This window comes from Aythya marila (assembly GCF_965140915.1).
Source record: "Aythya marila genome assembly, chromosome: Z".
Lineage (NCBI taxonomy): Eukaryota > Metazoa > Chordata > Aves > Anseriformes > Anatidae > Aythya > Aythya marila.
In genome coordinates, this window is record NC_139080.1 from 10,243,638 (window position 1) to 10,271,421 (window position 27,784).

The 27,784-nt window shown below is 41.2% G+C and overlaps 1 protein-coding gene across 3 annotated transcripts in view; it reads left to right on the plus strand.

Annotated features, from left to right (window-relative positions):
• LOC309889908 (protein unc-13 homolog B) overlaps positions 1 to 21,500 on the plus strand; it is a 213,551-nt gene extending 192,051 nt beyond the window's left edge. For 2 of the 3 annotated variants that reach the window (XM_082783101.1, XM_082783103.1), the window contains 6 exons: positions 6,213 to 6,269; positions 10,679 to 10,759; positions 11,115 to 11,262; positions 16,560 to 16,652; positions 17,780 to 17,939; positions 19,207 to 21,500. In XM_082783101.1, the coding sequence (XP_082639227.1) occupies positions 6,213 to 6,269; positions 10,679 to 10,759; positions 11,115 to 11,262; positions 16,560 to 16,652; positions 17,780 to 17,939; positions 19,207 to 19,492 (825 nt within the window). In that variant the 3' untranslated portion in view covers positions 19,493 to 21,500. The remainder of the gene's footprint in view (positions 1 to 6,212; positions 6,270 to 10,678; positions 10,760 to 11,114; positions 11,263 to 16,559; positions 16,653 to 17,779; positions 17,940 to 19,206) is intronic. The other variant, XM_082783102.1, reaches the window with a different exon arrangement.
• Positions 21,501 to 27,784: the final 6,284 nt, after the last annotated feature.

The window sequence follows — 27,784 nt, forward strand, 5'->3', positions numbered from 1 at the left end:
AGAATCACTGAGACAGTGTGCTGTCATGCCTCCTAAGCACCAAATTAGTGTGAGGTTTAAATTTTCTTAAGATTGCTTGCTCTGAGCTCAGATTTTGAGTGATTATTTCTATTTCCCCTTTTAATTCATTAAGGAGGAAAAAAAATGATTTCCCTTTGTTGAACTGCTGTAAAAAGTAATTTTTGATGGGGTCAGGTGCTAAAATGCATCATGTAAGTGAAGCATTATTATGACCCTTCAGAATTGTAAGTATTTAGATCAAGGGCCTCGGAGAACCAGGGAGGAGCTGCTTGAGCATTATTGTGGCTAGTTTTGAGTTTTAAAGGCAGAGTGTGATTCAGCGTTTGTGTCATGAAAAAGGCAAGAACTGTGATCAGGCAATTCTTCCAACCTGTAGGATGTTGCTATAAGCAATTTTTTTATTTTTTATTTTTTTACAAATAGTTTCATGTTGCCAGCACTTCAGCTTCAAATTGAGAAGCTCTTTTTATGTAATGATGTGCACCTTCAGTTTTCTGAGATAATCTAAAATGTTCATGGCCGGATTTTTAGCTGTATAATAAATTATATCACAGTGAGGAGGCTTTCCTCCCTGTCCTCAGCAAGAGAAAGCCAGGTGCTACCTCTGAGTGTTCAATGGACCACAGTGGGATGGCATCCCTCCTAAAAATTCTTTGCAGCCTTTAAGATGCAGGGGATATTGATGGTAGAAAAGTGTCCCTTTTCTGGAATGTTTAATTTCTCTCCTTTGTGTAAACTTGCTGGAGATGTGGAAGTGTTTTTGATGGTGCTCATGGAATGCATACTCTAGTAGAATCATAGAATGATACAATCAGTAGGGTTGGAAAAGACTTCCAGGATCATCTGGTCCAACCATTCCCCTACTCCCAATGTCACCCACTAAACCATGTCCCTAAGCACCACATCCAACCTTTCCTTGAACACCCCCAGGGACAGTGACTCCACCACCTGCCTGGACAACCCATCCCAGTGCCTGACTGCTCTTTTTGAGAAGAAATGTCTCCTCATTTCCAACCTGAACCTCCCCTGGAGTACCTGAGGCCATTCCCTCTTGTCTTATCGCTATTTACCTGTGAGAAGAGGCCAACCCCGAGCTCCCCAAACCTTCCTTTCAGGCAGCTGTAGAGAGCAGTAAGGTCTCCCCTGAACGACTAAACAACCCCAGTTTTCTTAGCCACTCCTCACAGGACTTGTGGTCCAGGCCCTTCACCAGCTTCGTAGCCCTCATTGCCTTCATGGAATGCTCTCTACACGCTGCACAAAGTCTAACTTTGCTTGACTCAGTCATTGTGCAGTGCTTTAATATCAGATTTTCTGCAGTACAGTCAATTTCACATAAATGAGTTCAGCCAACATTACCCAAGGAAGAAAAACCTGAACTTTCCCCTTCTGCTCTCTGCTGCTTCTGGAAGATTTTGTGTAGGGTGGGACTGAGATGAGACAGCAGTCAGGTACTGCCAGTGAACGATGCACTGGGGTTTGGGCAGTTTTATGGCCTGATACTGATGACATGAGACGCTGGTGCCTTAATAACTTTCAGATGACTGGCTGCTACCTGTCTGAGTATTGACTGGCTGTGTGTTGTGAGATTAGTAGCAACATGATCTCCAGTAATTCACAGAGCAGTTCATGCTTCACTTGTTTTAAGTAAAGATCAACATTTAATTGAACACACTTTGCCTTGGATGAGTGGACATGCAAACATAGCTCTCTGAGAATCCTTATTTTGGGGTTCAGTGCACAGCACTTGGGGATATTAATGAGTTAGATGTATATATTTATTTCTCCCTCCCTGCTTAACATGGGACTATAGTATTTCATCAGTGGCTGCCCAGGTCAGTGAAGAGTTGATTAATTCTCGTACAACCGATTCCTCCACAGCCTCTCCTTTATGTACTTCACACAGTACACTGCAGCCATTCATGTAAGGCTCCATTTGTGCTTGCTCCTGCTGTGCTTTTTTCTCCTCATCAGACTTTTCTTCACTAAATGAGAACATGGCCCAGAATAAGAACAAAATTGGTTTAAGCTGCGGACAGATTTTACACGTGACTTCCAAACGGGCTGTTCATTAGGCTTTTCTCCGAGCAACGCTAATCCAGAGCAATACTCCAGTGGAGAGTATGTCTGTGAGAGGTTTTCTGAAACCTTTCTTAACTTGTGTTAGTTTAAATCTCTCCCTTTTGCTAGCTGGGGGCTAAAAAAAGAAAAAAATTACAAGACTGCCTTTGTGATGAGGAGAGAGTTTTCTTAGTCTTCACTGAAACAATGGTTTGTGAACTGTACACATGCTCAGATCTCTGTACCTAGAGGAAATTACTGTCCCTTTTTCATTCCCACTTTTAAGCTTATGTTTTCAGTGTTTAATATACCATGACACATTCAAAAAGTCTAATTTTTAATGGATGGTAGCAAATGATGACTTCTTTTGAATTATCTTAAATGCTGCTAATAAAGGATCAGATTCCATTGTTGTTGAATGTATGAATTCAAAAGATTTGAGAAAGGAATGTACAATACCACATAAAACTTCCTTGCACTTTTGTGTCTCAGAAAATAAGTCTGAGTAATAATACATTTTCCAAAATAGGGCTGCAATTCAAAAGATTTGCAGTAGACTTTTGTTTCTTAACTTTGTCAACTAAGCAGTAGAACAGTTAAACTATAAGAGTTTGAGTCTCCTGGAATATAAATCAGTACATTTCTGGCTTCTAGCAATTATACTTGAGTCAGCTGATGGTCCTTCTCCAAATGCTTTTGCTGGGGAAAAGCAAATTCATACCTTTAACACTGAATTTAATACCTCTATGTTGCAGTCTACAGATGTTTTTCAGGTTTCCAAAAAGTTTAGGAAGGTATAATTATTGTCATGGAAAGAACCAGGCAAACCAGCACTGTCCAAAGTCTGTCCCCTTTTCAGCTGTGTTTGCCACAGACCTAGGTAGAAACAGTTTATAGAAAGGTCTTAATTTTCCTTCATCTTCAATCCTTAAAATTTTAATTCTATTGTGGGCAGTTTTTCTCAAAATGACACAATATGTGAGTGTAGTTGTTTTAATTCCCTAGAGCTGCCCTGGAATAAATGCTGTCTGTAAAGCTTTGTAATGTTTTCCATGAATAAATAACTTTTTGAGAATCTTGTTTACAAGAATGCTGCTTGGCAAAGAAAGGAGCTGTCCAGATTTTCATCAGGCGTTACCAACATCGATGACAAACTCCATATAACAGTAAAATAACTTCTCCTTGCAGACACAGTGACAGAGATTGGCACTGATTGATGAGGATTAGAAAAATGGGCAAGAAGAACTGAAGAGCAGTTATCAGCTTTGTTCTTTGAAGTGTATCACGTCACTGGGTATTGCTCAGTGTTACTGACCTGCCCTCCTTTGAAGCCTGTGGCAGGGAGGCTATGTGCCTAGGCTAGTTAATGTTGTTCAAATGTGTGTATGTATATATAGGGGGGGAAAAAAAAAAGTCCAATGAAGGCTGAAGATCCTGAATCAGGAAATATTAATGTTAGTGTGTTTTGAGGATGCACACTTGATTTTTTCAAAGTCTAGTTTAGAAAAAAAAAAAAGTGTTTTTTTTTTTTTCCTGCTTGGTCACCAGGCTTGAGAATTATGTTTTAAGACTTGTAAGTCAAGCAAGCTGTATGATCAATCACACAGAACACCAGGTGCATCTGACAGCATTCACTGTTGGGTACCAAAACATTGGCTGAATCCATGTCCCTTGGATTATTTGGTGTGGCTCACAGTGAAATCTCTCTTCGTTGCTCCTGGAATTCAATAATTGCCCTATTTGCTTGCTGTAAATACATAAGATTTTAAACTCTTTCAGTATTTAGAGAGTTGTAATATTTTATACTGTCCACTAGGTACTGGCAGCAAGTGAAGCTCCCAGTCTCATTTTATAAGCTTTTCTTTTTAGATGCATTATCTATGCCTGCTTTTTTTTTTTTTCCCTTAAGAGTTGTGAATTTAATCAGTTTTCAAGAGCTTTTGTTTATCTATGAAGTCAATAATGTTCATTCTGTATTGATTTCTATTCAGACACAAAAGGTTGAGGAACAATGAGGGTTAGGTAATGGTTATGGATAGAGCAAATCAAGATGTTATCTGATTTCAGGTCACAGAGTCTTTCAGTTTGAGCAATTTCAGAAGCTAAAGAAAAAGTATCTCATCTAGAAGTTCACTTCTGGATTGCTGTTGTAATGGGGAAAGGATGTCCAGCATCCCTCGAGCAGCTCAGTCTTCCCACTATTACTCTAACAAGCTGTAAACTGCCTCTGCTTTTCTTCTGTACAATGATAGCTGCAACTTCTAGTGACAGGTATAAAGATGCTTTTCTACTCAGGGAAGTGCATCAGTGGGGCTGATCTTAACTTTTAATCCAACGAAAAAATATAAAAATGTTCTTAACAAAGATTTCTGCAATAGAACCTAGTTCACGGGGTCATCTCTGCAAATACATTGTTCCTTCTCCACAGAGTGCTGAGTTAAAAGGCAACAGATGAGTAAATACTGAAGAATGCAGCAAAGAAAACAAGCTAAGTGCCACAGTCAGGGGCAAAGGACAATATAATAATTCTGGTCTCGCATCTTGCCATGTTAACATTTCAGGGATTTGGGGATGAGCAATGTTGATAGGCAGTTGTGGTTAAGTAGGAGGATGAAAGGCTATTGAGATAAGAAGGGATAGTAGAGGAAAGCGAAGGAGAACTGTAGAAAGAACTGCATTTATTGGAGACCTTCGGGAAAATGTGGTCCTTATGGAGCCAACAAGCAGTCCCCAAAGATGACAATCTGTATCTTCTCCCAAGTGTTTTCCTGAGCAGAAAGACCCTGCTGGGTGGAAAGTGCCACCCAGCAGCGTGTCTGATTGTCCCTGAAATCTTATTTCAGGCATTCAGCTGGGACATTCCCCATGCCTTTTTTAAGTGGTACCTGTGGTGGCATTTACACCTACTTCTACTGCTAGCCCCTAATGACTGATTGCAAGTGAGGAGAGCCAAAGATCGTATCTGAGAGAACATCTCCCCTGACATACCTAAAGCTTTCCTGAGACAATAATGGAAGTGACATTTAAGTAGGATGAGCCCATAGCTTTTTGTGTAGAGGGCTGAAGCAGAGAGCAAAGTTTCACAATATGATGGATGAACAATTCGTAGCCAGAATTACAGTAGGCTGGGGTTTTATTCCGAGTGGAGTAATAGACAGTTGTGACTTTTTGAATAAAAAGTCAAGTGTAGATCAAAGAAAGAGAGCGAAGTGGAAGAAAATAAATTCCAGTGCACCCCATAAAATGTCTCTGGGAGGAGAGGCAAGAGAAATTACACTGGTTGTTTTTTTCTTCTCACTTAATTTTGGGCTTAAGTCCCCAGGCAAAAGGAGTATTACACAGGAGAGAAATGCTGTGGTGTGAAAAAGGAAAAATATTTTTGTTGTAACCATTACAGGGAAGGTATTTGTAAGAATATATAATAAGAATCCTTTATTCTAGTGTGTAAGTGGCTTGAAGAAAAAAATTCTGTCATACGGATTTATTGTCCCTTTTTGTTTCTTCATTGGTCATACAGCATCGATAAGCCACAGTGGGGGAAGAAGAGCCGTGGCCAAGCTTTTGATGTGTAGAAGTGATGCTGTTATATATACTGGATTTCATTCACCATTGTCTCACCTGAAGACTGCTCAGATCCAATTGTTTCTGACCTGAGCTGTGCTTACTCCTACCCTGTTGATTGTTCTCTACTTCCACAGAGAGATTGTCATCAGTTGTGTGTTCTTTGCTTTGGACAGTCTTACCCAGTATTTATTTATTCATGTGTATTTGGACTTGACTTGAAATCTAGAGGAGTACCTGGAGATGAAGGCCAGTATGCTGCCTTCACCCCCAGCCTGTGCAAGCTCTTTGAGGGTGCATCCCCTCTGGGTAGGTGGCCACTGCAAGCAAGAGGAAGAAAGCTAGCAGGATACTGTGCTTTTAAACAACTCTGGATTTGGTATATACAGAAATGCCACATTTTACACTAGGTAATAATTTGGCAAGGAGACAAGTTGTTGTGACTGGCCTTGCAGTGGTTATGTAAAGTTCTGTCTGTGAACTGACTTGACTTGCTGAAAGGAAAAATATGCAAAGGTTGTGTATAATGTTTTTTCCCTCCTTTCTTCTCTAACTTTTTACAATCATAGGGCACACAGTTGATTTTCAGTGCTGCTAAGGAACTGGGACACTTGTCAAAGTTGAAGGTATTGTTATGCATGGCTTGTGTTTGTGCCCTTGTGTTTAACTGTAGAAGTGTAGTAGTGCATAGCATGGCTTTTGCTTCCTGTGGTCTGTGGCTGAATGCAATTATAATGAATTGCTTTTAAATGCATTAAATGTGCTTTTAAATTCATTCTGCTAACATTAGTATTGTGTTGAAATGAAGTGCTAAATTTTATTGTGGGTTTAATCATCAAAGCAGTTTATTTCTTCCATAGATACAGTGATCTGTTTGGTATATCTATTAGAAATTAAAAAAGTAGAGATATTGATATCTGGCCAGTTCCTCTGTATCCCCTTTTATAAAAGGGAGTCCCTTATGTGATCCTGATAACAAGATACTGGTTGGAAAGATGCTTGTGCTAGCTATTGATGAATTATAAGAACTGTTACAAAAATAACTGCTGCTTATGGTACAGAGCCTGTGTCTGTAAATTCCTTCTGCGTGGGCTCCCTTTACAGGCAAGCTGGCATTTAGCATGAAGGCTATGTTGATGTGTTTTGACACTGCGTGACGTGACAGTGCATGACACGAGCATTACTAAGTGCACGCCACCTCATCATAAGTCAATCAAGCATTAATTCACTGGTCACGACAGGAGTGGTATGAAAATAGTGATGCTTTACAACATTCAAATTGCTGGTTTGCATTCAGACTGTGGTTTGACTTGTGCTACAAAGGAGGTGTTGTGCAAGAAGAGGCCTAAATCAGAAGCGTCACAGTGCACAAATTGTGCAGCAAGGAAGATGGCGACAAAAGTGAACTCTGTCTTGGGGGATGATCAGGGAAAGTTTCTCATGGCCAAAGGCATTATTCTAAGTGATTAGTGCAATTTCAGAAGACGTTCATCTCTTCCCATGATATTTTCTGTCTTGTGCACTTATTGCAGTTGTCCTTACATAGCTATCTATTTCCCTTGCCCAGCAGACATGTTTTACATGCACAGTTATGATTCAGGGCAGTACACAATTCATTTAAGGTAGTGCTTATTAGAAGTCCTTGTAGGGATCTGGACATGTCTTGTTAGATGCACGTGCTTTTTTCCAGCTACATTTTGAGGCTGCAACACAACAGTTAACCATGGCATAACGTGAACCGTTCAAGTGTGGCTCCCAAGGGGAATAGCTGTCATCTGTCACTAGTGCTGGTGATGGCCCTGTGCACTCCCACAGCCAGGCTGTCCTCCCTGGTGACATGGTGGCTCTAGAGGATTGCACCACTTCCTCTGTTTCCTGTGCTTACAATGCTTCATGTCACTTCCATGGTAGAAAAGGGGAGAGAGGCTCTTTGTAACCAGACTAGAAGAGTGGGAGCTGGACCACAGACTCCAACTATGACTCCATCTTTCTGTGAGTGTCCCCTTCCCTTTGAAAAACAGCAAAGGGTACCTGACATTTGAAGGAGAAGCCATCCCTGCCCTCATTGTGCACATCTGTATTCAAAGGATGAGCTCTGAATTTTCCCTGTAACTCCTCCCAGGTCATGAGGTCAAGTTTACACAGACAACTGAGAGTTCCTGTGAATTTCTTGTGTTCTCGGACTTAGTCAGTGACATTCACTGTTATCTTTTACTTCCTCCCTATTCTTTCTTTACTGGAATTTCTTAAAATATACAAAGTGCCTTTTGCCAGGAATGAGTTGGAAGCTTTGCCTTTTTCCATTTACACTGGTCAGATCAAGGCCAACCACAGCAGCAGCTTGTCTTCAGTTCAGTTACTGTAAAGCTTAACCTTGCTATCTCTGGACTGCATTTTTAGAAATGCATGTACGCATGGAAATCAGGCAAGCCTTGGTGTATTTTCAAACTTTATTTGCATATCCACATATAGGATGAAAGCAGCACAGGTGCACAAGATTTTATATGTGGCAACAAAGCTCTATGCAAGTGTGAAAGCACTCTACTACCTGAATTCTGGGGACCGTTAGCTCAAACAGATGGTGTGAACTGACACTGTCCAAAAATTTCCAGAAGAGTAAGGGTGTTACAAGAGTGTAAATTGTTTGGGTTTGTGTAAGCATCAAGGGTGGTTTTTTTTGGTCCTTTTGTTTTTACAGGCATGTACAAGCTAATGGGGAAAGCATGAATAAATAGCTCTTCAGAGCCCCTCTCCTGTGCATTTCACTAAAAGCCTGGGAAAATTACAACATGGATTTGAAGCCTTTATTTGTCTGAAATAGAATGGTAGGAAAAGAGTGCTAGTGAATCAGGTAACTCAGCTGAAAACTGAACCTGACAGACCTGATGAGCACAGGCTCTTGTCCTGATGACAAATCAATTTCCCAGTGCATTTTAAAACGCTTGGAAAACCAACCATAAAACTAGCACCTTGGTGCCAGATATCTGCCTCCCATTTATTATCAAGCTCCTTCTGCTTGGTTTGCTTTAGTGCAAACAGTCTGCTCCTGCTGCCTGCCCTGCAGAGCCAGAAGCTGGAGCATGGAGCAGCAGCCTCTTCTCCTTTGTACTGCCCTGAGGGTAACCAGCCAAGCTCCAACTGTGCAGATTTTTCTGAGAGTACCTGTGTAGAATACAAAGATGAATGTGAGAGACCAGGAAAAGATTTTGATGACTTCCACTTGCAGTTACGTAATGAATTGATGTAAATATTTGTGGCTTGCAATCTGGAAACTGCAAGGTAGCACACTGTACAGTCCTTTATAGGAACAGTGTGGGATGAGCAGAGGGCACGTACACAGGGGAATGACAGTCGTGGGCTCTTCTGTGTGTAGGTGCAAGTATTACCAGTCCAATCTCGGGGGTATTTTTACACAATGTGTTGAAGTAAATGACACCGGGAAACTCTCTGGAAAGCAATGGTGTCTTGCTGTGCAGCAACACCACGGACACAGTTTGTGTGACCACTCAGAGCAGGAGTGAGTGAGCTATTTAGATGTTTAAGAGAAATATGCTGACCACCTGGTTTCTCTTGCAGAATGGGTAATCTGGCATGCAGACCAAGAAATTTATTTCAACAGACATGAAAGCCCCTCTGCCTTGGGGGCACAGCTACCCTGACAAAATAGGCCTCTCCCCTGAAGTGGCCTTGGGCACTGGCTGATTGTGCGCTTAATCTGACTGTCAGACAGAGAAAGAATGTTTTACCCTCTGTGTACCGAAGTGTGAAGCCACATCATCTTCAATTGAATTACTCCCAGTTCATGAAGAAGAGGGAGGAGAGCTCTTGCTCCCTGCTTGTTGCAACAGAAGATGCTTTGCATCTTACCAAATGTGCAGCTGCTGCTTGTAGCTTCCCAGGCCAGGACCAGTCTGAATAGGAAAAAGAGGCATGTTGAGGCATCTCTGCTTCTCAAGAAAGCAAACTTGTCTGAAGTAGTGCTGACTCGAGCAGCATCTTCTGTGTAGTTTAATGCAGCCCCATGCAAAGGTGCTGGCTTGATGTCTGAAAAGCATTGCATGTGCCTAGTGCTGCTCCTAGACTGCAGTAAGCCCCATCTCCATCAGGCTACAGGGGACAGAGCATGGTGGAAATGAATGGGAACACCACCATGCGATGTGAGGAATCACTAGGCTGCAAGATGGCCAGCAGGCTTATCAGTGTGAAACACACACGATGCCTCACACTGGGCTTGCTGTGCTCAGAGACTATTCAGTGGACATATCTCCTGGGAAGTATCTCATATCAAAGCAGGGATAAGAAGCCTTTGCCTGATTTGCCTGCATATTTTTCAAGAATGCCTCAATATCCAGGCTGCAGCCAGCTGATCTGATCCTCCAGCAGACCAAATAGTTAGAATCTGGGTTTGTCCAAAGCTTTCACTTCCTAAAATGTTCAGGCGTTCTCTGAGACCTAGGCTAAGCATCAGAGAAGAGCTTAGTGAAATACCAAAGTATGATAGCCAGGTAGGAACCTAACAGGGATATACGCCTACCGCAGAGAAGGGAATTTCTTCCCAAAGAGACAACTTTTTCTTTTAGCAAAGTAATTTTCTAAACCATATTGCTTGTTTGTTTTGCTCCCTTTACACTAGTGATATGATAAAGTATTGACCTTTGTAGATGGAAGAAATAAAATCCACAAAAAGCATCTAACAACTTTGCCTAATATCTGATTCTCAGAATTACTTGCTTTGGGGGGTGTTTTGAGAGTTTTATTGTGGATGCTGTAAAATGGCAGGGGTAGCAAGTAGACTGCTGTTTGTATTTTCTTAGAGACACACTGATTTTGAAATCAATCTCTTATCTTTATACATTCTTTTCTTTATTTTTCTCTGTCTACAAGTGTGTTTATTTTCAAGTTAAGCCATAATGAACAATTCTGAGATTCCGTTAAGTAGCCACAGCATGAATCCAAAGAAAGAGGTGATACTGGGAACTCCTTTTCCTTTAGTGTCTGATGGAATACTAATACCAATTATAATGATTGTTTGCAGGATCATATGGTGAGAGAAGAAACTAGGAGTCTCACTCCAAAGCAGTGTGCAGTTTTGGATCTAGCACTGGATACTATCAAAGTAAGTGATCCCACTTCTTTCTCTGTCATTCCCTTGCTCCACATACCCAGTGCTCTTTGGGAGGATAGTGCCTGTCCCAGTTTAGGAGATGGCAGGAGTCTGCTGCTGTTGATACAGCTAGTAAGATACTAGGTGTAACAACAGGTAGGTAGTCAGCATACTTAAGTTTAAGAGTTTTGGAATAGGAAAGCCATTAGCAGTTGGTATCAGCTGGTCTGCCTAGAGCTGGGCTTCAAGTACAGAAACTGTGTTGTGAATTTTGCCCTTCCCAGTCTGTGCATACAGTGGACTGTAAATATTGGTTGCTCATTGTGATTCTTCCTCAGTATTTTTCCTGTTTCTTTTTTACTTTTAGCAATATTTCCATGCTGGTGGGAATGGTCTGAAGAAAACTTTCTTGGAGAAGAGTCCGGACCTGCAATCACTGCGCTATGCTCTCTCTCTCTACACTCAGACCACAGACACTCTCATCAAAACCTTTGTCCAGACTCAGACAGCTCAGGGTGAGACTTCTGTGTTGTTGACAAAGTTGAATGGAGCTATCTGCTCTGTTTGCCTGTGCTCTGTCTTGTGCTGCCAGTTTGTAGAATGCTTTTGGCAGTAAGATTTCTGGAAATGTGACAGCTCAGAGCTTTTGAAACTAGTAAAGAGGGAAAATGGGTTATTTCCTCCTCAACATCTACATTTTGAGAGAACAGAAATATGTGAAACAAGTCCTGAGGGGGTTTGTGGTCTTTTTTTTTTTCTGCAGTTCTCATGTAACAGTCACGTTTCATGAATTAATGTGGGTGGGTGGCTTAGACAAAGTGAGATGTGAAGGTACTGTACTGAGACTTAGGCGGTGGTGTGAGAGACCATTTCAGCAAGACATCACTGCAGAAACTATTTGGTGCCTATGTCACAAGCCAGTTGCCAGTAGCACATGTGGTTTTGACTAATGCTGATTGACAGCAATGTGATGAGTCAGAGCTACATGCTGCCTGTAAAGGGAAGAGTCTCTTACAGGAGTAAGGACAGCACTGGCTTTTTGTTTGCAGTCAGTACAGGATGTATACTAGCTGGATGATTGCAAGGCACCACAACATTTTAGTATGCTGCTGGGATGGGTCACTGGAGTCCTTTGTTTTTCTCTGAGAAGTCACAATAATGGTGCTATTTCATTGACTGAGAAGTGGTAAATAGTTAATTGCCTTCATCTTCCATTGCTTTCATAGAAGTGTCTCCAGACCATTGTAGAGAATAGTTTAACCTACAGTCAGGGTCCTCCACTGGCTGCCTGTGAATCTCAGGGAAAAGGGGACAGATACCTAATATAAGTTAGGTCAAAACTGAAAATGATCTAAGTTTTCAGGCTGTATAGATAGAAGCATTGGGCTATTACATCTCAGCAACAAAAATAAAACTCCATGGAGGGTGTCTTTCTGCAATCTTTTTGTTTGGGGGATAGTGTTTCCTTCAATCCTCCCAAGCCTATGCGAGCTGATGACCCCACAGATCATACAAACTCTGCCAGGGTATTGATGCACTAAGCCCTGAAATCAAGGGGAAAGCACTCCCTAGCCAACACACACTTCCCTGGTGTGTGAGTGAGGCTGCTTGGTATTGCTATTCCTCAACCAGTGGAGAAAGCACTGTGAATTCTTAGATACAAGGCTTGTTTTAAAGTGAAAAGTTGTTGAGTGTATTTTTTAGGAACTGAGTCATCCTTGCCTTCATCAGCATAAATATATACTTGCTTAGGTTGAAGCATACTGCATTAAACTGCAGAAGTTAACTTACAAGTCAGTGTTGCATTAGAGAGAAATGTCCTATAACTGCGTCCCAGCAGAGCAATGATGACATCCAGTGGCCAGACAGGTCAAAGACTACTACAACAACAAGGGACTCCAGGGTCTTCCTGTTGCTTATTAGAGTTATACAAAATACTTCTTAACTGGGAGCTTGTGTACACCATGCATTTTCAATCTTTGCAATTCTATGGCAAATGCTTCCCCTGATATGCTCAGACCACGAATTGAAGCTAGTTTTTTAACTAGGTTGTATTACATTGACATGATGAGCTGGTATGTAAGGATATGTGCAGCACTGCTGTTCTGTGCTCCATTCCAGAGTTATGGGTGTTTAAAGTCAGAGGAAGAAGATGCTCTGTTGAAGTTGGAAAGTGGCAAATTTGAAGCTAGTATGACAAAGCAGTTTCATGTAGTACATGAAATTGACGGTAAAACTGCAGTAAGGGCAAGCGTTTAGCAGCTATACAAAGAGAAATGAGTGTAATCTGAGAGCAGTAGGAGTGTACAGAGTTGCTACAGAAGAGTGTGCATTTGTTTTATTTTTTTTTTAAAGAATCTTAGAAAGAATAAGCTCTAGTTTTGGTATATAAGATGCATGTATTACAAAGCTACCAGTTATGTCACACAGCTGACTGATGACATTTGTGGCTTGTCTGATCTATTTTGAGGGACAGGTACTGGGCATGGTGAGCCAGTGAGCTGGTCCAAATCAGCATCATCTACATTACTAGGCTTGAGAGTTTGGGGCCCTGTTTGGGGAACAAAGGACTGGAGCTATACCACCTAATATCTGTAATGTCAGCAATGGGGTATCTCTGAGAAATGCATGACTTGCTCCTGCGATTGGGGCTAGAAAAGGATGTTACTTGCATAAACTTCTGAGTAACCACAGTTGATAGAACAGTTTAAGAGATCTGCAGATCTGCACATGCATTGGAGGGACAGAATAGACAGCACGAGTATTTTCAGCTGACATTTGCTTTATAGAGCTCTTTCTGACTGATGTTTTCCCTTTGCCTAAGTCAAGCTTCCTGCAAGCCTACGTGAGGAAATAGCTGCATGCAAAGCTGTTTAAATGCTGAATGTTTGCCTCTCCTACTCCATCGCTCAGTAGTTGCACCTTCCAGTTTGTGAGTTATCTATCTTACTGAGCAGGCATCTGTGGCACAATGCTGTTAAACATTTGTTCCGCAAAGTTGGATCAGAGCTTGCCGTTGAGTTATGCCAGCACAGATTCTGTTATTGTTTTATCCCAGACAATCCCTTACTTGCAGACTTGGGGCTGGTACAGCAGATCTAAGAGGATATTTTGTCTGTTAAGAGCTAGAATATTTGTCTTGCATTTGTTTAAGTGACGCCACTAATTGCATTGTAATTCACACTCTTCTCTCTCTGTCCTGCTTGCTTCTTGCCTTTTGAATTCATGTCTTAGTGCATGATGGGAAAGGTATTAGGTTTACCGCTAATGAGGACGTTCTTCCTGATAAGGGTATGTTCGAGACTAATGTTGTTACCATAACAACATTAGCCAACTGCCTTGCTTTTGAAGTCATCTTGCCCGTGCTCAGAAACCTTTTCCAGAGACCCATTCCCTGTAGCTCCCTGTAGAAGTGAACTTTCACAGAATGCTTGCATCCCACAGACAGAGCCATGGGTTGCACGGTGTGGGAGTCTGTACCCTGCCTGAGAGCCTGTCCTGAAGCTTGAGATTTATTTACGGGATGTGAAAGCTGTCTTGAAAATGGATTGTATTTTGAGAGATGCTATGGACTTGTTTTCCTACCCTTTATTGCTGTGAATTGCTATTTCAAGTCTTAGACTTGCATGCTTATAGTCTGCAGAGCTGGGCTACTGTAATACGTGGTAATGTACGATATGCATTCAAACCTGGGGCCGAGCTTGAACCATCTGTCTTGAAAGGTAGCCAAAAGTCTGGGTGTTTAAGAGAACCCTAAATTAAGTCTTGTTGTGTTTCATCTCTCAATTTATTTTCTGCTCTCTTAAATCTTTTTGTTGTTTTAGGTGAAATATGTTTGTAAGACATTGCACGAGCTCAGTTCTGCAGTTTCACCTTCCAGTATCACACCACCAATGAAGCTTTCATGTCTAGATTTAAATCTGCTTGCCACTAAATGTGCAAGCATGTGTATGAATACAGTTGTACGTGATCAGAATATTTCCACTGGCTGTTTACAGATATTTATTAAGTAGCTTTGTTGTCTCTGTAAACATATCAGTTAATAGAACAAGCTCTTGGTGTAAAAAAATGAGAGTGAAGGTAGAAGAAAAAAAAAAAATCTAAATTTTGTCTCCCTCAAGGATAATGGGATAGTTCTGCTGAGACTCCTCTGAAGCATCAGTCTCATTCATAACCCATTCATTCCACTAAAGATCAGTAAAATGAAAATCTCTGTGTTTGGCAGCTGATGTTTATTAGATTGCTTAACCTGATAAAGTTGTTATGCATATATATATATATATATATATATATATATATATACTGCTGCACCGTCAGATGGGTCAGGTCAATAATTAAGCCTACCGATTTTAAAGCTCTATACTTAGATACAGAAAAGAGGGAACACATCACTACTGAGTGAAGATAAAACAGTACATTCAAGATGATGTACAAATGTTGCAGCCTACAGGCTGTCTGTTGGGCTCAGGTCAGGAATGAGAACCTACCCCTAAGATGATGAATTGAGATTGTTATGTTTGCACAGATACTTTTACTCCTATATTAATGTGACTTTCACTGCCTACAGTTCTTCTGTGCCAAGTAATTCTCTTCAGAGAATTGCACAGATTAGCTCTCAACCTCCTGTTTTCTTAAATGAATGTTTTTGCTGCCTGCAGACTGTTCTTGTAAAAGTTGACATGTTAGATCTATCTAATCAAAATGTTTGTTTAATGATATCTTTCAAGCTCCTTATCTTGAATTTCAATCAAACACACCCATTCTTTCACTTCATAATGCATCTCAGCCTCAAAATTAACAAAATAACGCTGCTCTTCTTAGGTATCCAATTACCCTGTAGGTATCCCAATTACAACTGCATTGCTAATTGCCAACCTTAGATCTGACAGTTATCAAAGAGAGAGTAAAATCAATCTCACTATCTTATCAAAGACCTTAATTTTCATTTTGCAAAGCAGTCTTCTGTAATTTACATGACATCTTGATTTTCCTAACCAGATAAATGTCATTTCCCCATATTGCATGATAATTACGGTTAAAAGTGAAAATGTTGAAAACATCATCATACAGGAATTGTAAGGTTCATGTGATGTTCTCCTGCTGTTATTACGTTACATTTTCCTCTTTGAAAACTACATTTCGTTTTCTCCCTGCCTATCTGATGAAGAGAAATGAGTATGCAAGTTGGGTGCTTCTTTCTAACAACAGTTAAGGGATTCTCATTATCTTCTGAAGGGAAACAGGTGGGGGCAGTCAGGATGACAGCTTTGATCTGATGTACAGCATGGAGACATTATTGGAGGGTGAGACTGCACTATGGCTCAGTGCAAATCACTAATATCTCTGTCTCTTTATTTTGTTCCCTAAACTACTTCTATGTTTTTTTTGTTGTGGTTTATATTTTTTAATTTGTGTCCTTACTTCCATGAGCTGGTGGGAATGCTGATGCACACCACTGGAATGCCTGCATGCATTTATAATTGCTTGGAAGGAACCTCTGGAAAAATCATTTTTCTCTGAGGGTCTGTTGTCAAGTTTTAGGTAGCTTAAATTCTTTTTAAATTCTTACTGGTATTCTCAACAGGATGTCATTCTTATGGTGAAGTGCAAAAAAAAAGTTAGTGTTTATGCTTGTTGGGCATGCAAGCCTGTTGTTAATTGCATTGATGTTATATTATCAGGGCTCACTGAAAAGCCAGCTATGGAAGGTGTCCTGTGAAAATGCTATTGTCTGCTGAGGCCACATGGCAAAGATGGATGCCAATAAGCAATAATCTGTGTATGCATGGGGGGTGTCCATTTTCTTCAACAGGCTCTGGTGTAGATGATCCTGTGGGAGAAGTGTCCATACAGATCGACCTGTATACCCATCCAGGAACTGGTGAACACAAGGTCACAGTGAAAGGTAGGACAAAGCATGTGTTGTGCTTGGGCTCTGTTATTGGATCAAGGCAAATTTCCAGTTGGAAGTCATTATATTGCTGTGTGAGTTTGCAGGATGTAAATCCAAAATTGTTTTTCAGTTTCACATAAGAAACATGTAGAGGAACAGTAAATGAGCTTGTCCAGGCCAGTGAATGACATGGCAATGTACAGTTCCATTGTTTATTGGCAACGATACATGAAGTAAACAAAAATCAGATGATGGCTCTCACCAGACCCCACAGTTTAGCTTGTGCTGCAGAGAACACAGCAGCATGACAGAGTGATGTTGCAAAATTGCTCAGTGTAAACCAAGAAATCACAGAGCCAGGAAGAGTTCAGTGTCTCCTCTCCTCCACCCTGAAGGCCAAATTGATCCCCAAACTGCTGCTCTGAAAATAACCAAAGCAATGATTCATCTCAGGCTTCCTCTTCCTCCTTCATCTCCTTTGCATGAATACAGCATATTTAACTACTTTAATTTCCTCTAAAGATATATATAAACAGCTCTCCAGGCCTCCTTCTCCTGGATAAATCTATACTGCAATGAAAAAGCTGACTTTTACAGCTATTTTCTATGTTTCAGTGTTTTCCTGCAATGACCTGAGAGAGAATGAGAAATAAAGAGCTAATAATTGTGGTTTCTGAAACCACCCACAGCTCGTATGCTTTGTTTGTCTTACCTGCGGTCTCATTTTTCTTTTCAACAGACTTCAAAATCAGCCACCAAAATGCCCTGTTTTTTCTCACTCCACAGTCAATCTAGAGTTAAGCACTGAATGTTAAGCACAGTGCTGCATGAATACCAGTTTTTCTTGACTCTGCATATGGCAAGAGCAATGTGATGTCCCAAGCGTTAGATTCCCTTTACAGAACTTACAGAGGAGTAAAAAATAAAACAAAACAAATGAAGAAAAAAAAATAAACAACAAACGCATATTTGTACTACAGAATAATCCCGCCCATAATGTGTTGGGAGGCTTGCATGTTTTGGGTTGGACTTGATCCTCTGAAACAAAGAACTGAAAGGACATCAGATCGGAAAGATGTCCGGAGCAATGGGAACAAATGAGCTTTTATTCTAAAGCAGGTTGTGACTCTCTTTTCCAGTTGTGGCAGCCAACGACCTGAAGTGGCAGACATCTGGCATGTTCCGTCCCTTCGTCGAAATCACCATGATTGGGCCCCATCAAAGTGACAAGAAGAGGAAGTTCACAACAAAGTCAAAGAGCAACAACTGGGCTCCCAAATACAATGAAACTTTTCACTTGTAAGTGTGAAAAATAGCCTGAGGATCTGATCTGGCAAGTTTAGATGCAGAGGACGGTTAGTTTTTTCCAGTGTCCACAAACAATCTGCTCAGGACCCAAAGGAGCACTTGAACCAGCAGCTTGGCCCAGTGTTTGGTGTCTTGGCAGGAAAAGCTAGATTATGGGAGTTTTTGCTGTGGGTGGGATGTGATATTTGTTCTTTACAAGCAGTCTTTTGGCCACTTTCAGAAAAGCGTTATGCGCTGTCAGCATATTTGACCATGCTACATTATTTTAATGAGCTTTGTATCTGTTGTTGATAGAGTTGAGGCTAAAAGTTCATTATGCATTTTGTTTTTTATTCTCTATGTGTGTTTTTTATCCCAACTTGACTTGTGGGACATGCTCTGTGAACTTGTGCATCTTTGTTTCCAAGGTTACAGCCCTTGGATCTGGTAGCAGTTGCAGCCTTTCTCAACGCTGAGTATTGATCTCTTCTTATTTGGCTTTCATTATTACAAAAACATCTTCCTTCTTGGAAGGCTCAACAAAAGGAGCTACAAACTAGTCTTCGTCCAGCTGTACAGTAAAAATGAGTAAGTCTAGGGGACCCTGCTTGAGCGGGGGAATTGGACCAGCTGATCTCCAGAGGTCCCTTCCACCCTCAAACACTCTGTGAGTCTCAGAATAAGAGAAGAGGTGACCAGCAAAAAGACTGTAAATTTCTCAGGGGAGAGGGACCGGCCACATAATTTTCATTTGATGTGGGAAAAGGCAGGCTTCCTCCAAATGAAGAGATCTTTGTGCCTTTTTTTCTTTGCCTTTTAGCTTTAGAAACATCAAAAAGGTTGGGGATGTATTTCTATTAGCTGTTGCTTTAATGGAAGGTTTTGAATCTTTAACAAAGACTTCATCTAATTAAAATATTAATTACTGAAATGAAGCAATACTTAGCAGAAGCAGAACTGTTTAAAGTTGTCAGAGTTGAAAATCTATTAGCATGGCTTTAATATTCTCTGCTCTGTTCATTTCACAGTTTAACACACACACGTATGCAAAGGCAAGTTGGAAAGGGTCATTTCTTTTCTCTCTTTAAATAGCCAGGTTGTCCTTATCAACAGCGAAACAACGAAAATATGCATATACCATATGTTTTACTTCTCTGTCTGGAGTTTTGTAGAACTCATCTAGCACTCTACTCAGCTGCTGACTTCTTGTTTGTTTGTTTGTTTTAAAGGTATTGATATATTCTGAGAAGCTATAAGTAAACTCATGTATGTTTTTCAGCATACTGGGGAATGAAGATGGCCCTGACGCTTACGAGCTCCAAGTCTGTGTGAAGGACTACTGCTTTGCTCGAGAGGATCGAGTACTGGGGATAGCAGTAATGCAGCTCAGAGATATAGTGGACAAAGGAAGCTGTGCTTGCTGGTGCCCTCTTGGGCGCAGGATTCACATGGATGAGACTGGACTTACAGTCCTGAGGATCCTCTCTCAAAGAACCAATGATGAGGTTGCCAGGGAATTTGTGAAGTTGAAATCTGAGTCCCGTTCCACAGAGGAAGGCACCTGAGCTCAGCTGTGTAATGTTCCCTTTTCTCTTCTGCCTTGTGCCAATATGTGCAAGTGTTCAACAATTCTCTTTTACTAATTACAAAAGGTTTTTTCATGTTGTCTTTGTCAGCTCTGATAGCGCACGTGTGCTGTACAGGAAACAATCCATCAATCTGATGTGAATTATTTATTTTTTAGTAGCTGGGTAAAACACCATAGAGAATGAGACAATCTCTTCTTATTTAAGATGCAAATTCTGCTTTGTGTATATAAATTATTTTATATTGCAGGCTGGGTATGCTGGGTTTTGTTGATATGCAGCACTGTGATTTTATCCTCTGAAGCTGGCAGATGTTAAAAAGGCTCTACATAATCACACTATGAAACAAACCAACTGTATGGAAATTGGGAGAAGAAGAACGATTTGGGGTCTTGGCAAAGCATTAAATTTATGCACTGTGGAGCTGCCAAAGAATGTTCTTGCACGGATATTACACCAGTGTCTCAATGTGACACCTCGGTGTCTGCTTAAAACAGCAGCAGCAAATTTCTCTGAAGATGTACCCCAAATAAATTTATGACCACGGATGTGCTGCTGTGAGCATGGGCATCACTGAACAAGTGCAGAGAGGCTTAAGGTCTTAGAGCAAAAAGCTGCTAAGACAACACATGAGGAGCAGACTGTAGCTGCCCTGCCATTGGATCTAAATGGTGTGTCTTGGAGAATATAAATCCCTGTGTGCTGCTGGGGATCCTGCATCACCATGGGGGTGCTGTAAGCTGCTGAACTCCACAAGTCATACTTTGACTACTGTGACTGACGTGGTAAGGAAGGGAACAACATTAGAGCCATGACAAATAATATGGCTGCTGTATTCTTTTTCCACTTCAATATTCTTTCGTTAGTTGTGTGTATTTTGTTGTTGTGTTTTTTTTTTTTTTTAATAATTTAATACTTGCAATTTTCCTGTAGCATTTTGTTACCTTAAGTAGCTGAGACCATTCCTCACTATGAAACCAGACATGATGGCTTGTGTGGGAGAGAACAATACATTCTCCCTCTGCAAGCACTCACTCTTGAGTGCTGGTGAAGGGGCAGCAAGTCAATTTGGTTCTGATCTTGAAGCTGCTGTTGGCCATGCTGCGGCTGATCCACGTTGATTGTCATTAATCTGTGATTTAATGATACCATTGAAAATATTTTTGCACTATCTTGAAGAAGCATCCTGGTTTTGTTTTCTTGAAAAATGAAACACTGTTCTGATTGCAGGGATGTCAGAATTTCTGGCTGAAATTTCATAAAAAGGAAGGTTCGGAGTAGTGATTGTAACTGACGTATGTTTTTTTATTATTTTTTTCTCTCTGATGGGGATTTTTGCTATTTCCAGCTGCCCTTGTACTCTGCAAAGTGTAGCTGGAATGAGCCAGTCCTTGCCCATAAAGTACTGTAAACTGTCAATAAATTAAGGACTGCGTATTGAATGACTTTTTTTGTATTTTATTTTCTATTTTCTCTGACACTTGTACAGCTGTATGATATGACTACTGTATTTCATGGGCCTGCTTCATAGAGTTCAGAGACTGCACATCTGCTTTGTTCTTGTCCATGGTGTATTTATAATAATGCTCTTCAAAACTTCACGCTATTTGTCATGATTTTGAATCGCTGTATGTGCCATTGTTACAAGAACTGTTAGTACAGTCTTTAATAAACTCTTTTAGCAGCATTTGGAGTTGTCTATTGAAGTGTAACTGTAATTGGATTTGCTAAATCATGTAGGTTAGAATCGCTACTGCATCTTTGCAAATTACTCTCATTTAGTATGTAGTTTTTTCTTTAGTACTGTAGATGCCCAGCATGGGGTATGAGCTAGACAATTCCCTCTTTCTCCATGGTGGAGTGCCTCTGTCTTTGACATCTTTTCCTCAAGTTCGTGGCTTCTGATAGAGCACTGAGAAATTGCAGGAAAGCATAGAGAATAACTTATTTCCTTTTGTTTTCCTTTCTTGCCTTTAAGTCAAGTTTCCTTTGTACTCAGGTAGCCTCCTGACGGTGCTAAATGGAAAGACTCAGGCAGGCAGTACAGTACTTTACAGATAACACGTGAAGAAAAATAATGTATACCGAATTTGATTCGTAGCTTTCAGCCTGATATGAGCATTAATACTGTGTAGATGATGTTGATGAGATGAAAGAATAAACCTTCTTGTTGTCAAGTAAATTACTCCCTCTCATTTTTTGGGGATGCTGCCAATTTCAAGCAGACAAGCTCAAATAACTCTGCGATTGATATTTCATGATGATGCAGGCCTCAATTTTTGTGTTCTGAGATCTTTTCCTTGGGTAGCATGCTTAGCAATGTGACTACATGTAACTCAGCTACCTAATGGTCCAGCATGTAGCTGCATTTCTGTTTCTAGCTTCATCATGGGGGGAAGTCACTGAGTTTGATGGTATAGCACGTGATATGCTGTTTAAAGCACAACTTCAAAGCCCTACTTCAATACAGTTAGATGGACACAAATTTCCAACTCATTGGTATGTTCACCAGTCACTGCTTCAGGGAGCACTGCAGTGGAGAGGAATCAATAAAGAGCTATTCAAAGGACAAGCATTATCTGTATCCAGGAGGAAGAGGCCTGGGCAGGGCAAAAGGTTTGGCTACTTTTAATAGAGCTGGGAATCCAAGGCTCCTGAATATATAGCTTATCCACCAGTCTGGCACTTGTCCTGCAAACCAAGTTTGTGAACTTCCTAATTGCAGAATCAGTTTCCGTAAGTGTTGCTTTTGTAACACGTTTGTCTGAAACTGCCCATTTGGGATTGTTTCCTGGGTCTACATTCATTCTTGACACTTTCAGATTGTCTTTCCTGCCTGAAAAATCATGCAGACTTGAGCTGCAACCACAGGCTTTTCCTTTGTACTTGCGGCAATAATAGGGTGTTGTGCACGTGGCTCTCTTCACTCCGTCTGAACACTCCCCAAAATGACAGCTGGATGTAGACTATACACTGTGTGTGTGTAAAAAACTACCTATACATAATAAATATGTAAAATGGATATGTTTTATATAAATATATAGGACAATTATGTTTACATAATGTTTATGTAACGTTATGTAAATGTTTATATTAATTAAACAGTATGTTTATATTAAAAAACAAACAAACAAAAAACAACAGAAAAACCTGATGTACCTGGGTTGGAAACATCGTGACAAAGATGACAAGCACCAGCAGTGGTAATGCAGCAGGAGTGTGTGGGGTGTTGCAACACTAACTTCAAAAGGCACAGGAAAGGGGTGAGAGATGAGCTGGATGCTGAAGGCAAGCGGGGGAATTCTGCTGCTGGTCTGACTGTGCTTACCCTCGGGCTTTTTGCTGAATCTGTGGGAACTGCAGTTTGATTTCAGACCAAGAGTCCATCTCATGCAAATTGTGCCTCCAAGAGTGGTTACAAGCATTTACAAGGCCAGGGAAGAGTAAGAACAGGGTAAACCAATAATGCACTTTAAGGTGCTGGCAGTGTTTAGCTTGGGATGTTTCTGAGTCCGTGACTTCTCTTTAGTAAGTCCTAAGCTTATCCTTTTCCTGTTCCCATCTTTTAAGTCCTGAAAAGGAGTTCCATGGATTTACAAGTTGTTTTGTGAAGACCTAATGGTTCCAACTAATTTAATCTGATGCCCGCTATTCTTTTGTCCAAAAAGATGCTTCAGTGTTGGTCCTACCCACCCATACTGGGGCTACTATACTGTAAATGTGTATCACACCCCACCCCATAGTCATTGCTGTTCGGAGGCTGCAGTGTCCCAGTTTATTCAGCCATCCCAAACCTCTGATAATCCTTGCTGCCCTTCTTTGAATCTTTTTCCATTAACATGGGCCATTTCTGAGCTGTGAGGATCAGGAACACGAGGACCAGAGCAGCATCCAGCATTCAAGATGCAGACCAGGTGCTCCAGAAGGAAGCCTCTTGAAGGTAGCAGTTTGTTCCTAATTTTAGGTGCTATAAATTCAGTAGTCCAAAAAAGCCTCCAGGCTGCCAGCAGAGGATCCTGACAGGCTCTGGGAGGAGCAGGGAGCAGACGCGCAGCCAGACACCCCAGATGACAGGGACACATTTCGTAGGAACCTGAATGGAAAGTTCAAGAGGTGGCTGCAATTTGGTAAGTCAGAGCTAGAACAAACCTGAGAGAAAGGAGCCACTCTACAGAGTTTCAGCGAATGGCAGAGAAGTATTAAAAATCTTTTTATTCCCAGCCATTATTTGAAAAGATGAGATCATTTTCCATGAATAGAAGGAAAGCACGCCTGGCTTTTGGATTAACAGACTTTTTGATCTTCAGGAAACTGCCTTGTAAAGCTGTGACCAACTCAGGACTGTGACACACAGTCGTAAAAATAGTTGGAGGTGTAACATAGAAGGACTCAAAAGGATTGGTGCTTGCTTGTGACACATGATGGGGATAGAATGGCCTTACAGGAAAGGACATTGTGTTTCGGGGTGAGTGATGTGAGAGTGGAGACCTAAGGGCAGAGGTGGGGAAGGCATTTTATCAGTCTTCCTGGAAGAGATTTGCAAGTTGATGGATGAAGGCAAGGAGGTGGGAGGTGAGGAGGAGGCTCTGGGGAGAGACTAGGGCGTACCAAGTATACTGTGGGCATTTCAAGGACAGCATTCAATTTTCCAGTTTCTGGGTAGCAGCAAGGAGGGAAGAGGCAACGTAGTGGCACTGGAGGAAGTCCAGACTCTGGTTCCATACAGGTAAAACCTGTGAACATGTTCAATGCAGCTAATGAGGCTGGTGGTAGTCCCTAGTACTTGGTTGAACATACACTGGGGGCCTGAGCCCTCCCCGGTGGTTGTGGCATAACCCCACAACATCCTTTTCCAAACCAGGAATGGGGACAAGGATTCAGCTATGTCTGGAGGATTCTTCAGAACCTCAGTTCTCCAATATCTGGTAATCTTCACAGTTGCTGTCTCAGTGATTTATGGCCAACCCAGAAATACTTGTTCTTGCACCACAGTGTGGTTTAGTGTAAGGTTTTTTTCCTAGCTCCTGATGCTTTGATAGCATAGCTTTTGTCCAGTTTAGCAGAGATGGCAAAGTTTCTGCTCATAAGAAGTGCTCTCCATTTTGCAGTCATCTGTGCATAGATGCATCTGCTCTGATATGCAGCCTTTCTAAGCATCACTTTTTTCCCTAGCTTTAAAACAACTCATTATCCCTCCCTGACCTTATGGGCTTCTCACATTGCTCAGCCTGTTTCCTTTATGTCACCTATGAATTCATTCACCAACTCCAGCTTCTCTGCAAGCAGGTCCCAAGACATTTCAGAATCAATGAAGCCAGCTTACAGAAATGCACACCTTTGGCAGGTTAGAGCTAGGAAATCATTTATCAGAGAAAAGGTCAAGTCAGACCTGCATGTTCTACTTTTGTCAAACCCATGTTGCCTTTTTTCTCTTTTCCCATCTTGCCTTTTTTTATTCTTTCCTTCAAGACTTTTCCTAAAGCACTGCACATTTTTTCAGATCAGCTTGAGAAGTTGGAATTCACTTGGGCTGTTTCCCCATTAAGAAGCATTATACATTTTGTGTGTTATTCTCCCACGCAGAACCTCCACCTTCACTGATGAAATGACCCTGGAGGCTGTCAGACCTCCAGTTCCACATTCAGTGTTCTCAGAAGATTCTCCTGGAATTGATGCATCCCGAGGAACTGGAGGTGCTTAAGCCCTCTTGAGTTTTGGCTACCATAACGCAGTATTTTCTATTTCCTTGCTCTGTCTCAGGCAGTTTCTTTCAGATGGGCAGTCTCTCTGAGGCGAAGTTCTTCTTTTGTGGGATTTTTTCTCATCTGACTGTTCTTGACCTTCCCCTTCCTGAAAAAGAGCATGTGACAGAAGGGGCTACAGGGTTCACTTGCAGCCTGTTCCTCAGTCAACCAAGACCATGAAACAGGCCTTTAGACTCAGAAGAGGAACAGGAACATCCACACTGCTCCCCCTTGGACCAGAACAACACAGGAATCCTCCACCAACCTCGAAATCTCAAGGAACCATGATGAAGCTACAAGACAGGGCCACAACACCACAACCACTTTAGCAAGTTCCTCACTCCTAAACGTGTCCAAGTCAGATACAAACAGTGCCTAATCCCAGGCCGTGGTGTCAGTCTGACCTGAGGAAGTCCATGCCATCCATCCTGCCTGTCACTGAGCAAAGGCAAGGTCGTGAGACACTGGAGATGGTTCCTTAGCACCCTTCATGCATTGCAGAACACACCGAATGAAAAGGAAAAAACAGAGCACTTTTGCATCCGGAAGGAAGAGTGATTGTTTCTGGCAGCCTATAGATGACAAGCAGAAGTCTGGAAGCATAGCATTATTTATTTTAGTACAAAACAACACAATGTGATAATTAATGTAAACATATTGACATTTCAAGGACTATCAGATAAGATTCAGAATACTCAGAGATCAAAGATTTTATCTGGAGATGCTCATCTCACCCCCAAGCACTCGGGGTGATGGCAGCCCCAGCCTGCAGTGCTCATTACAAACTGTCAAAGACTTCTTCCAGCCCAGTAATGATTTCCCTTTGAGAGCAAAGCTCCAGCTTCAATTTTGGCTATGAAAAAGTACATAGCACCTCTTCCTTCCTCTGTTATCTTAACCGCTGTGCCTCAAAGAACCATTATATTATCTCTGCTCCCTTGGCAAGGTTAGCTTAGGTGGAATTTAACCAGTTCTTACTGATCTCTAATCGATTTTAAATACCTGTGTAGTGTTGTGTTTTTTTTTTTCCTTTTTTTTTTTTTTTTTTTTTTTTTTTCCCCCAGAAATTAAAACCCTTATTTTTCCCTGCATTTATGGTTTAAATAACTATTCTGTGGGCTTATAGTGCTTCTGTGAGTTGCTCTTTTTAGCGTTTTCACTGCTTATTGGAAGCAAACCCAGAATAACACCTCCTTTTATCATCATCGTGATTTTGTGGTGACAAAAATCTGTCAGCTGTCGCATCTGGTAATGTAATTATTAATAGCAGCTGTTCACCAATTGCTGAGCTGCTGGTCTTCTGTAATGACAACTGTCAGCCAAAAAGATTTCCATCTATTGGCTCTAATTCAGATAAGTGAGAATATCAACCCTGTGCACCAACCTAAGGGGATGTACATTTGAATAAATTTTATAAACAACGCAGCAGTCGCAGTGCCCACTGTGCATCCTTCTTTTTCCTGAGATACTCTTTCCTAAGACCCATTTTGTTATCCTGTGGTGTTTATCAAGCCTACCAAAGTAAGCCTTTTCTGTCTGCATCTTCAGAAGCAGAAATTTATTTGCTAAGATTTACGTCCCTCCTAGTCACAGCTAGAGACTCGCAGAGGCGTATCACAGTGCAAGAGGTGATGAAGTCGGAAAGCTGCCTTTAATTTAAGTTGCTGCTAAACATGGTCAGTTTATCCTGCTCTCAAGCACAGCAGTTTGTCAGGCTGCAGAGCCTTATTTGGAATTATTTTTATGTGCCTGCCTGGAGTCAAGCCTAGGTCAGGTCATCTGTTTCATCAGAGGAGGAAGTTTCAGAGGATGACCATCATGGATGCAATAAACACACACAATGGTGACCGAGGTTTTTTCAAGGCTTGGCAGCAACAGCAGCATATTCCCTGGTGGCGCAGGGGGGAGCAAGTTTGAAGAAAGAAACTGTTTCAGGAACATTAGGTTTTTAAACCTTTTTTTAAACCTAAAACAACTTTAAACTTTTTTTTTTTTTAACCTAAAACAACTTTAAAAAAAAAAAAAAAAACATTTTTTAGCCCCTTTTCACCCCTTTTGGAAGAAGCAAAATGTTCATCTGCAGAAGCCTGAGACCACAGTCAGTGCTACATGTTAAACTACTGTACAACAGCCGTAGAAGCTACTCTAAGTGCTTCCTCTAAACTACTTTTTTTTTTTTCTTTTTCTTTTTTTTCTGTCTCTTTTTAAGCTGACCATAACACTGCATGAGCAATCCCTGTGTGTTTTTCTGCAGGGGGAGCTTGTAGTTCAATCTAGAAACTGGAATGAGGAAAAACAGCTGGAGAACGTCTGATTCATTTAGCTGGAGGCCAGATTAACAAAACCCTTGCCATTACTCCCTGAATGAACTAAGTACAAAGGCTTCAGTCACCTGGTTAGTGCTGCATCCTATGAAATCAATTCTCCAAAAATGACAAGTTTAGTAGGAAAAGAAAATAAAAGCTCTGTTGGGGGAAAATTTGGATTTACAGATCTGTAGGACATTGACTTTGGCAGTTGTTTTTTT